At 44.1% G+C, this 13,062-nt stretch overlaps 1 protein-coding gene across 1 annotated transcript in view; it reads left to right on the forward strand.

Moving 5' to 3' along the window:
* Window positions 1-2,199: 2,199 nt before the first annotated feature.
* RGS5 (regulator of G protein signaling 5) overlaps window positions 2,200-13,062 on the forward strand; it is a 44,069-nt gene continuing 33,206 nt past the window's right edge. Inside the window, exon 1 of the mRNA XM_059146052.1 lies at window positions 2,200-2,398. Within this exon, the coding sequence (XP_059002035.1) occupies window positions 2,355-2,398 (44 nt within the window). The 5' untranslated portion in view covers window positions 2,200-2,354. The remainder of the gene's footprint in view (window positions 2,399-13,062) is intronic.

The following is a 13,062-nucleotide window of genomic DNA, read 5'->3' on the forward strand; positions in this document are numbered from 1 at the left end:
TTATTTTAGAAAGAACGTCAATTTTATTTTACTTGAGCATGATGGTTAATTCCGTGCCCAGGTATTTGGTGAACCAGGATTCTGGGTGCATCTGTGAGGGTGGGTTTGGATGAGATTAACCTTTGAACCCACAGAGGCGTCAACCCCTTCCTCCCCAGGGTGTGTGTGGCTCCTCCAATCCAGTAAAGGCTGGACGAGGACAAAAAGGCTGAGGAAGGGAGGACTCGCTCTCTCTTCCTGCCTGACTGTCTTCCCTGGGCCCCAGGTCCTCTCTTGCCCTCAGACTTGGACTCAGAGTGGAACCAGCACCACAGTTCTGCTTCCCGGTAGCACCATGTGCCATTGGCTCTCCTGGGCCCGCAACTTGCCAACCACAGATCTCGGGACTGCTGAGCTTCCACGACTGCATGAGCCGATTCTTTATAATAAATTTCTCTTTACGTATGTGCAGATACGAGCTATGTTTCTCTGCAGAACCCTGCCTCAGACAATGAGCAGACTCTTACATGCTCTTAGGCTATTCCATCCTTATGAAGGTTTTAAAAACAAAACAGATGCCGGATTCATATTTATTTCTATTGCATTTCGCATCTTTCACATGTTGGCTTGTAGCCACTTTTTAGTATGGCTGAGATAGTTTCGATTTTTTAATAGTCCATTCACGCATCATACAAACTTCTAGATTGGTCAGAAACCAGCTTTGATGCTTCGACCTTCAGCCCTGGCCAAGACATCACCCTCCATTGCCTTACATTAATTTTTTTTTCACTTTATTCTCTCCTCAAGGATCCTTAAACATCAAACTGTAATTTAGGTTCTGGCCCAAGGAGTCTCCTCGGCTAGTTTTACTTTCCTAACTTGAGACCCAGTGGTCAACACCAGCAGTGTTCATGTTCTATGAACACTGAGTGTCCGTCACTCAAATGAGCTGGTTTGCTGGTGTTTACGCAGCTGGCAAATGGCAGAACTTGGACAATTGCACTTAGCTCAAGCACTGTTTGTGTTGACATGTTGCCTTTGTGCTCGGTGCTAGGATTGCAAAGGTGACTATGACAGGGCTCCTCGTAAATAAAATATATGGTAGAGAGCTGTGGTCTTCAAACTGCTTTGATTATAAATCATAGTAAGAAATACAGTTAATCTAATGACCTTGTACACACACCAATATTGATAATGAAAGCACCTGCATATATGTCTATTATAATCTATTTAATTTAAAACATCAGATCATAATACACTGTATTGACTTTACAAGCCAGGGAAGGGCCCCAATCAACAATTTAAAACAAATAATTTCAGACAATGGGGAACATTATGAGAATCATCTTTAGTTCTAAATTTAGAGCTTTCCTTACAGATGATGAGGTTGCTATTTATTTTTAGCTTGGACTCATGCCTACCCCTTAGGCATTCGCATTTACATATTAATTTATTAACCCGTTGGGTCCTGATAGGATGAACTGCAAAAGAGGTCATTTTTGGTAGAAATAATCCTGGAGTGATATAAGACAGGAAAAGGTGGAAGAGGCAGGCAAGATAAACCTGGCCAAGGATGGGTGACGGGGGCAGGGTCCCAGGAATTATCTGACGTCATTATCAAAGTAGAGAATAATCCTAAAACCAATTGCGGAATTAAGGGAACTTGGGGGCATCTCGTGGATAGAATGCCGCGGGGTGTTTTGTCTCCTACATTTCTCATCTCGGGGTTTATTTCCTCCCCCAAATCTTCTCTGGTGACCCTTGAAAGCGCTCACACGTCTTGAGCCTGCCTCCATCATTCACTTGCACAGTATTAATAGGATGTTTGGGGGTCTTGGGAGCAGGCAGTACCTTTCCTTGAATTCCCAGCATCCTGCTGAGAGCCTGGTGGCGGGACTCAGCACACATCCCCCGGCCTTTTCTGAATCTCACCTCCAGCACTGTGACACCCAGTTGGGTTAACTGATCTGCGGGGCTTTGCCGTCCAAGCAGGTTATGGTTTTGACAGATCTGGGGCAGCCCAAGGCATGCTGCTCTGTAGCTGGCTTACGTTTACACGTTAAAACATGAATGACCCATGCAGGAGGGACCTGCCCTGCCCGGGCAGAATGAGCATCCTCCTGGAGCAGACGGAAACCTAAGGCTGCAGAGACAGGAGTCTGGCCTGCAGCTCCCACAGCTGGGGCTGCTGCTGCGTCCCAGCCTGCGATTTCCTCTAAGGTCTGGATTGGTCCAGGGAGCAGAGAGGGCTGGCAAAAAGCCTCTATATATTCCTCAGAGGGAGAAGCTGTTCCAGACACTTGGGAAGTTTTCAGAGTCTTGCTCTGCTGTTTAGAATTTGTGCTCAAAACTGAGGAGCTAAGCCACCTGCCAAAATGTGCAAAGGACTTGCGGCTTTGCCCCACTCATGCCTGGAAAGGTGAGAACCAAGTTATTTTGGCTTAAGAGATAGAGATGACCAGAATCTTTGCTGAGGGGCAGGGTGGGTGGATATCCAGGGGTGATGGAGAGCTGTGCTGTTTTTTCTGAAACAGGTGTGTGATTGTAGATGGGGCTTGTCTTCTCTCTGCCGACAGCACTGACACTTGTAGGACCTGAGCTGTGGGAGGCAGATCCAACAGGGGCTGTCTCATGCACCATTTCATATCCAGATCTCATTTCCTCCAGGGAGATACCGAAGCCATGGGTGCCTGGTCAGGGTCAACGAGTGCATGATTAAGAGAATGGATTCCAACATCATACTGCCTGCCTTTGAATCCTGACTCTACTACTTACTATGTTGTGGGGTTGGGTGATGTATTTACTCTCTCTGCCTTTCAGTTTCCTTCTCTGTGAAACAGAGATGCCGGGAGCATCTACCTCAGGGGCTGGTTATTAGGACTGAATGAATTACTGGATCTTAAACTCCCAACACACAGTTTGGCTCAGCCTAGAACTGTGTAAATGTAGGCCTGTATTACTTGATGCACGTGGATTGAGAGAGGAAGGCCGGTTTGCAGTGAGGAGGGGGGTTTCTCATTGTTCTTTGTGTCTTGATCCCATTAGATGGTAGTAGCTGGATTCCTGGAGAGAAGAAAGCCCTCTGGGACACAGAGGTTATTTACTGGCTAGTACTCTCCTTTTAAATACATGGGAAAACACCTTTGAGATTCTCTGGTTATCCGTTAAGCTGGACGATATTCTGGAAGGAATCCTAAGTATCCAGGCTAACAACCCAACAACCCTACCTGATGCAGGGAAGTGGGGATCTTATTTCCTAAGAATGGAGTTGATTACACGTGGTTTGAGTTTTCACCATTTAAAGGAAATAGTGACCCTTGTGCAACCCAGCTCTATCCCTAAAGCCATTGGCAGTGTTTGCCTAAGAAGGTTGTGTTCAGTGGGCTGTTTGTGATCTCTCCTCCCTCCCAGAAGCTCAGATCTGACTCCTCTTACTGTTCTATACCTGATTCACGATCCGCCATAACACTGAATTGCTTTTTGTTAGCTTTCAGCGCACAGTGAAATCTTAACGCGCCACGATAAAACTAGTGTTCATGTGAAATTCTTTAGGGTGGCCAAGGAGCAAGCATTTTTTGCCTCGATTGCCTGAAGATTTTAGTTTACTGGCTTGTGGTAGAATCTTGCAATTTTGGTTTCTTATTAATTTTTTTCGTGTTCTATTTCCACTGCAAATAGAATCTTCATTCCAGTTAAAATGCTGCCTGTTTTGGAGAAAAGGGACTGTGGAACTGTCGAACTATCAGCGCACATTCGTGGAAAAATCTGAGACTATCTATCCTGAATTTTCTAGGGAAAAATCTAGACTATCTTTTTATCCTATTCATTCAAGCATGGTGCTTGAACGAATGCATCCAAACTTACCAACCCTGGTCTCCTCTCTGTCTGTCATTTCCCAGCTTGCCAGTGGCCCTCTCTCCACGTATCTCTACACTACAGGAGGAACAGAGGTGGACCTCAGTGCTTACTTAGATAAAGATGTTTGAAGAGCCGTATAGCATAAATTAGGATAACGTATATGCTTACAAAATGAATCTGTCTATAATGGAAAGCTCTACCAAAGAGTTGCCTTGGACATAAAATTCAGTTTACAAAAGCCAGATTAACATGTTGTGATCGATTGTAGTGGAGAGAGGACTGGCAAAGGAGTAAGAAGCAGATTCAGTTTTGTCATTATCTAAATTTGGACCCATGAGCAGGTTCTTTCACTTCCCCGGGATTCTCTGTTCTCCAATGAGAGTTGGACTGACTGTCTCTCACCTTCTTTCCCACACTGCCGTAGCTTAAATATGTTTAAGACACAGTTTAAATCAGGAGCTAGCAAGAGATGCAATTAAAGGGAAATTTATCCGAATGAATTTCTCCCTAAAAGTTTAGGAGCAGAAAAGAGTCAGTTAATGAAAACTCGTCCAGAACCCAGCCCTGTGCTGAAATCATGGCAGTGGCAGAAGCAACCTACTCTAGGATTCTAATGATGATTTACAAGAAAACAAAATTTACTCCATGTGCCAGGAGAGTCAGTCCTAGAAAACAGTCCTTGTTCGATGTGTAGAGAAGCATTAAGCCAGAGTCAACTTTGACATAATCATAGGAACTGTTCTTTCTTTCTTTAGATCTTAAGACTATTGCTTATGAAAACCCAAAGGGGTCCTCACACATTTTTATATATTCAGAGAGACCAGTAATCCAAACATACAAGCAACAAATGGCCACCACCCCAGACTTCTGCCTCGTGGCATATTGAAACCAGGGCTGTGTTGGTGGCAATGTGACAGTCCTTGGAAAAATTAAAAAGCTGAGTCCATTCAAGTTCATATTTTTCACCCACAGTCTTCAAATTTGAATGTTAGGCTTCTTCTGAAGATGCATTTTATTTCTGGGTTCTCTGAAATAAACTTCTCTGAACAAGTTTAAGTTTAAAGTAAATATGGCTCTTCCAAAAAAGACAAAAAATTCCAAAATAAAAAGTGTTATTGTGACAATTCCTAAAAAAGTCGTTAGTATATTATAAGGCAGTCAGGGTGATTAATATAATTGTTCTCTTTCAGTGCTGACAAGTCCTGTCACCAAGTTCACAGTCTCTGTTAACCTAAAAAGGAGAATAAGAGAGGAATGAAAACTTAGATACTGACAGAGAGTTCCCCCTGGGATAGTAATGAAGTGTCACAAGCCCTGTACCTCTGTCGGTGTCTGCTGTAGCTCTGATTTCTGTTGAAGGTTATAAAGCTGCTGGTGGTGAAATGTTTTCAGTTCACATGAGAGCATCTGGTCATCTCAAGTTCGTGGCAATGCTGGGAATTTCAGGAACTGTGGAAAGTTAATGAGGAAGGTGACATTCTGGTTTTTTTTTTTTAATTTATTATTATTTTCACTAGACATTCCATTTTTTCCTCCTCTTCCAATTTATATATAGGTATACGTGGGGGTAATTTAGAGTAGAAAACCACTTAATAAGCAGGGCCACTGACCAACTAATTGTTTAAGGTCGTTAAGCCACATGGAAGCACCTTGCTGAGTGGGCCAGGTTCCTGGGTCTGCAGGGTTAAGTAAATACTGATTTTCCAAAGGTATGAACACATCCTTGGGCCAACTTCGGAGAAAAAAGGTGGCAATGAACTTGAACAAGTCACAGCTCAGTGAAAATAGGTGAAAGATGACCAAAGAAGCCTACAGAGAGAGTGGCAGTGACTCTAGCTAACTTTAGGATCGTGCTTTCTGGGAACAAGTATGAATTTAAAGCTTGCTGAAGTTCATAGAGAGTCTTCTGATATAATCACCTATATTCCAATGAAACTTTATTATGTTAAAAAAGTAAAGGAACTATTTAGTAAAATTGAGGCGTGGTGAGTCACTCAGAAAGACTTGGATTCTTATTGATGAGACAATATTGATCATTTTTCTGGATTGCCTTTCAAAGGTCCATACTTGCCTTAGGCATAGAGACGAAAGACCCTGACCCTGCTCTCAAGGAACTTGCCAGAAGCCCTGTTGGGGAGACTGCTAGCAAGAAATGAGTCCATGATGTTGAGATCCACTGCGAAGGAGTGAAAGCATGGACTGTAGAAAAGCAGAAGAATGGGAGGAGTTGGGGTGGGGGCCCAGAGAACTTTTGGTGGTCAGGAAAACTTTGCAAGAAATTACAATAAACGGTACTTAACCCAGGCTCATGAATGAAGCCTCAGGAAGGAGAATTTACCGGGTCTATGGGAGAAGAGCCGGGAGGAAGAAGGCATTCCAAGGGGCCAACTCCCCCAGGAGCCTGTGCAGAGTCAAGGAAGGGAAAGGGCCCAGCGAGCGTGGCTGCTGTTAGCACCTCTTCATCCGCTCTGCATTATCTGTCTGAGGCAAGCAAGGAGGGAACTTTGAATTTCTCATCAGTTCACCTCCGTGCAGCACATCCTGTATCTTGTTTCCTTGGGACTTGTCAATTCCCTCCACTCCTGTCTGTGAAGATGGAAGGGATTTGCTCAGCGGAGAGATATTCTTCCCACCCCCCACCCCTTCACCTAAAGAATTTATTTACTAAATAGACAGTCTGTACTTGGCACCTAGTAGGCACTTAATAAATATTTTGTCAGAAGAATGCATAAATAAGCTTATAACGAGCGAAGAAGACAGGGCTGCTCCCAGTTTGGCTTCGTGTTTCTTCTGCTTGGAGAGGGTCAGGGAAGGACATCAGCAGGGCTATTAGAGGCTATAATGGGAAGAGAGAGTCTGTTCCAAAACAGACTCCCCAGGGAGCGGAGTCCGGTTGGGAGGGGGAGGAAGGTGGAGAGGAGGCCTTAGGAAAATCTTGTTAAACAGGTGAGTCCTTTTGTTTCTGGTGGAAATGGGCCTGGAGCTCTTGGTGAAGCTCCTGGAACCATCACTTGGGCTCCGTCTCCTGCAGTCACTGTCCCAGCTTCTCCCGCTGATTTTATCCCCTGTTCTGAAGAGGGTCTCTTGCTCGTCTTCCGTTCAGTCTGGGCCATGTTGAAACACCAGATCTCAATTCACAATACTTGCGGATCCCAGAATCTTAAGCTTGGGAAGATCCTTGAAAGGTTATCTAATTTTTTCCTTCTTTAGCAAAGACAAGCCACTAATCGGAAACAGCTGATAACTAGGGACGGGGCTAATGTTTCTGCGGCTCATGGTTACGGCTTTTGTCTGTCCTGCTGGCCAGAAAGCAAAGGAACTAAACTTTAATTAGTTCAGTCCGGATCAATCCTTAGTAACAGGAACCAGACTATGGCTGGAGGCCAGAAGATAGCAGGTTCCTATCTCTTTCTTCCTCGAAAGCCCCCATTCAGGTCCCAGATAACATTGAGCCTGCACTTTATGTTCAAGGCTGAGTCACCCAGAGGAGAAAGACAATGAAAGCCTGTTTTCTACCACCTGAGGAAGTAACTCTTAAGATTACACGTTTTAGGAATACTTAAGAAAACCCAGGCAAGACACGATTTAGGAATACTTAAGAAAACCCAGGCAAGGTCACCGTCTATCCCCAGCCTTAACATCAGCAGGGAGGCGGAGCAGCAAGAACAGGGCGCTCATAACTCTTCCTCTATTGCTCCCTAGCTGTGTGAACTGGAGAAAATCACTAAACCTCTCTGAGCTTCATTTCCTCATTTGTAAATGAGGACATTTTTCTCGTTTCGGAGAGATACTGTACCCCCTATTAAAGAATTAATTTCCTTCCATTCTTCTTTCCCTCTTCATGGGTAGTCAGGAAATCATTTAAATCTCAAGTAGGTGCCAAGGTCTTTGATAAAACTTATTTATTTTCATCGTTCCTCATCATAACCTTGTCTTTTTAAATAATAAAGATGGATGTGTCAGATAGTACAGTATTTTTACGGTTTCAGCCATCATTCTTTCAGTAGGTATCTCCTCTAAAAGTATACCAACTTTTTCCAAAACATTAAAAGATGTTAATTTTTACTAAACATTAAGAGACATTAAAAACCAAAATCATACTTAAAAATGAATAATTCTTTAGTATTAGTAAACATCCGGTGAGCATCCCAATATCCTCAATGGCCTTTTTGCAGTTGGATTCTTTGAACAGGATCAAACCAAGGTCATGCTTATTGTTACTACTGAATTTTATTATTATTAAATAGAAAAGCACTACCCATTGATCTAGCGCTTTTTCGTTATGTAAAAGCACTTCTTATAGATGTCCCTAAGGACACGTGGAGACTGCTTTTACCTGGTAGGGAGTCAGGAGCATCTTCATCTTACTGTGAAGTGATTTGACAGCAGGTGTGGCAAGGCAGGGTGCACTGTTCACACTCGGTGACCTGAGGGGCTTGTCTCCAGTTCCCTTTGTCCCACACTCTTCATATCCCTTCACTGCCAGGAACAGCCTCTCAAAGAGCCTGCCGGTCTTCTCTACTCTACTGAAGGTTGTGCACCATGCCAGAGGCTGGAAGCCTGCTGGGGTGCAGATCCTTACTCTGCTACTTTACTTCTGGTGGTAGAGGGGAGCCCTTGTTGAGCTAGCTCACGGTCAGTCACCCTGCCCACCACATCCCGCCTCTCCCCCCACCCCAGGACTGAAGCACAGCCCCAAATCTCCACTCCAGTGCAGAGAACACATAAAACCCAAGCTCACACTTTGGGATTAGTTGAGAGACCCTTAAATCTCTCCTTAGTCAATAGGACTCCTGTCTTGTATTTCTCTTTTCCTTGCCATTATTTGCAGAACACAGAATTTTTACTCTTTTGTTTTTTTAAGAGAAGGAGAAAGCACACATGTGCATGGGGTCGGGGAGAAGCAAAAGGAGAGAGAGAGAATCTTAGGAACCCAACACAAGACTTGATCTCAGGATCCTGAGATCATGACCTGAGCCAAAATCAAGTCAGGTGCTTAACCGACTGAGCCACCCAGGTGCCCTGTAGAACACAGAATTTTTAGATGCAAGTGTAAAAGGCTATAACACATGGGAAGGGTCCTGGGTGGGGAGTGCAGGTGTCCTGAGCTAAAACCTTGGCCTCTGCTAAGTAGCAGAGGGTGAGTCCTCCGTCAGGTGCCTCTCCTGGCCTCATCAACCATACTTATAATGGTGACGAGTCAGTTCTAGGATCCTCTCCCCTGCTTCCAGCCTCACTACTTAATTGCCCTTAATTTGGATGCCATGCGTTTTGAGGAAAGATTGTACTTCTATTTGAATTTTGCATCTCATCCCAATCCCAGAGGAAGGCCAGGGAACTAACTTCTGGATGTAGCTTGAAAGCAGCAATCGCTTAAAAATGGGCAATTTTCTTCCAGCCACTTTGGATCTCAAAGGACTAAATTAAGAACCCCATATTTCTTAAAAAAAAAAAAAATAGTTGTGATACATTCAGAATAAACTTTCAGTTTGTCAAAAATACATATGTATGGGCAGTGGAATGTGACTCCAATTTTGGTGAATTCCATGAAAGGAAAAGATGGTTTCAGTTTCTTATAAATTCGAGGGTAATTTAGGTTCAAAGATCATGGGTTCTAACAGCCTGTGATTTTTGTACTTTGTTTACAGTTAATCTCAAGAGCGTAAGCTCCTGGAGGGCAGGCAGGGCAATGGGAGGTAAGGACACAGACATGCCTGGCCTTGGGGATGGGGTTCCATTGACTGCTTTCACACTAGGTCACTTTTTTTTCCAGTGGGAAGAGTGGCCCACTCATGCCCTTCCCAGGGATGCCCAGAATGAAACTCCCCCATTCGCCGTAGCAGTTTAAGAGTTTCCATCCTTGAGGCTGGAATGAGAAGGGTGAATCAGGATTTCTAGTCCTTTCTGTATTTAAACAGTCTTCATCTACCACCTGAATAGATCCTGGAGTCCCAGCAATTCTCCAAGCAGTGTGGGGACCGCACGGATCCATGCCTGGCCCTAGCACACCATGATTATAGCTTCCATCTACATGAGGACGTGGAGCTTGCCTCTGCTGCAGGCCTTAGAAACTGTGTCTTTCCTTCTGAAGGTGTAGCTAACCTACTCACAGGATGCATGTGTCATCAACCCACTCATGTGCATGTTACCGGGTTGATTCACTCTGACCAGAGCGCTCCTGGAAAGTCCAGACAGGGCATTTCTTCACAATGCCTTCTATTCCGTTGCCATGTGCAGATAACAATAACTTGGCCTATCCCTGTTTCTCCTTCAAAGAGGAAATGTTCCAGGGCTGAAAGTGTTCACCCAGGCAATCTTTGAATACTTTGGGCAGTAGGTGTTCGATCATCACAGTGGCTCCATGAAGAGCAAACGGGCTAAGGTCACGTGTCTATAGTTTACACGTTCTGCCTTCTCCTATCTGACTGCTTCCCCAGACACTTCTCAAGCAACACCTAGCCCATCTGGAAAAATCTCACTCAGCTCCCCACAACTCTACATTCTAGAATAATGTTGGAACTATCCTCTTAAAGTCAGAGGAGAATCAGCATGCAGTAAAGTAGTTGAAAAACGTAAAGTGCTCTGCTCTGTAAGTGCTTATTATCAGTAGTGAAGTGTGTGGAGCTGATTTGGTCAAGCTACTACTTTTTGACATTTTGTTGTGCAGAACATCTGTTTCTGGATGAGGCACTTGTCTGAGGGGATTCGGGAAATTTAGAAAGAATCAAGATGTTCCGCGGACAAAGTAGTTTCTTGTGTTTGGCAGCGTATTTGAAGTCCTAGTTTACAAGAGATACCTGAGTTCAAGGCCGCAGGACGGGATGACCCGGGCACTTCGGGACAAGGTCAACAGCGTGCGTTATTCTCAAGACTTTCTCGGAAGCCCCCATTGTCTAAGGTCTGGTGCTGGTGCTTTCAAAATGACAAGCTACCAGAATCTGTTCCTGAATCCCCAAATCTAAAAACACGTATGTCTCTTAAACCTGCGTGCACGTCCGTACTCACACACACACACACCCCGGATATTTTTATACCATGGAAAGAAAAGATCTGTTGAAATCAGAGGTCCCTGTAAATAAACTGAAAGTGAAGCTGTTCACAGAGATGGATGCAGATCGACGGGGATTTTTTCCTTCTCTGACAAATCCGTCTCCTACCCTCGTGGTTAACATTCACCCTTTCTCCTTTAGCTGGTAACATCAAGGGAAAAACCATCTGTGAGTTGGGATTTTCTCAAAATTCTCAGCTGAAGCTTCAGAAGCCTTTTAGATTTTTTTTTAATTGCTTTTATATTCCAGATTCCAGATATATTCCAGAAGTTTCAGAAGCCTTTTAGATTTTTTTTTAATTGCTTTTATATTCCAGATTCCAGATTTATATTCCAGATTCCGTAAGAATAGCTTCACCTTTGTCTGCCTTCCTGGTCCACACAGCACCCGGAGGTTTGTAATCAGGCCCATGTGAGTGGCAGAGGCCGGCCTGCGGTGAGGGAAGGAACACGGAACTTTCATCGGCCTCTCATGGAACACATTTTACTAAATGCATCCTGGCTTACGAGCAAGAAAAAGGCAAGAAGAACTAAGACAGCAAATGATTATGACAGTCTAGAAATGAGTGTCGCACACAGTTTTGACCGCCCAGATGCACGCAGTAAAATCAAATGGCTGGAATGGATGAATTCTGCTCCTTGAGGGGAGATGTGATTTTTTTTCTTTTTCTCTCCTCTCTCACACCACCAACTCAGAATCACAGACTGAGAATAAGATCAGGGCCCCAGACAGATTCTTTCTTTCACAGGTGAGAAAACAGGTCCAGACCTGTTTGGGTGACTTGTCTAAGATCACCTAGCTGGTTAGAGTTGGAACTAATCCAAGGTCTACAGATTGACTTTCCACCTTTATTTTATTTTATCTGATGGACTTTAATTTATGAATTTGGGGTGTCTTCACTTTTAAAATACTTATTCTTCCATAGACACCATCTTTCAAAAGGTTTCGGTTACCAAACAAATTGTAGTCTTTAGGGAAAGAAAAATTACTATGTATCAGCTGCATAGAGCTGCCAATTAGAATAACTGAACAGCGTAAGACAGACTCATTACATAGCAGTTAAGAGCCCAGGGGCTGAAATGAGATTAAGTTTGACTCCTGCCATTGTAATTTATCAGATTATTTTGGGCAAATCCCCAAACTTCTCTGTAACTCGTTTTTCTCATTTGCAAGGTAGGGGTAATATTTATGCTTTCTTCATGGGATTGTTATGTGCACTAAATAAGGTTATGCACTAGATGTAGTGAGTAAACCAGTAAGTTGGCTGGATATGCATGATTTCTCTTAGTGCATGGTTTTTCTTAACCATCTTCAACTGGAGAAAACTTTGCAGCCAAATCTCGGAATGGGGCGAAAACAGGGAACTGTAAAGCACCCGAAACCACATGAGACAAGCCCCCTCCCAGCTCCTCTTCCTCATCCGTGCCCGTTTCAATGCCTTGTCGATTGTTTCTCTGACATCCTGAGTAAATACTTCTCAGGGGCAGGCTGTGTCTCAAGGCTTTAACTAGATCATTTATGCCGTTTAGAAGACATTGTTCTTCCCATCTATGTTCTGTGGCATGTTCCTAGCACCTCCCTGGTCCTCAGGTTTTTTTTTTTTTTTTTCCCTTGTTGTGTGTTATATCTGATGGTCTCCTAAGAGCTGTGACTTGGATTTTCAAGACATACAGTTACACATGCATTTGTCTCCAATTCCTCCTGCTTTTAGGCTAGAGGAGGGTGCTCAGCCCAGCGACTCCCACTTTTGCATCTTTCTGGTGGCACCTTGGGTGACCATCTGCTTGGTTTCTGGTCTTTGTTTCTATCCTGAGCCCAGATCTCTAACTTAGCAGCTCCCATCCTATCCCAGCAGCCACACAATTTAGGGTGCCCCCACTCTTCAGTTCTTGCTGTGTGAGGACCGCAGGGTGGACGGCATCACTGGGAGGAAAGTGAGGGAACACTGTAGCATACTGGAGAGAAGTGTCCAGGATTATGACCCTGCATCACACTCACAGACTTTGAAAGCTTCTTTAGAATTTTTAGAAAATTGTCTTAGGAAAATGTGGACTTCTGTATTAAACGTTGGGAAGGATCTTTGGGGAGCTGGAAGAGATGCAGGAAGAAAACACCTATGTTGGGGAGCAGACTAATTCCCTGCCCTCCGTGGTCACACAATTTTCCAGCCAAAGCA

This window comes from Mustela lutreola, chromosome 14 (assembly GCF_030435805.1).
Source record: "Mustela lutreola isolate mMusLut2 chromosome 14, mMusLut2.pri, whole genome shotgun sequence".
NCBI classification, from domain to species: domain Eukaryota; kingdom Metazoa; phylum Chordata; class Mammalia; order Carnivora; family Mustelidae; genus Mustela; species Mustela lutreola.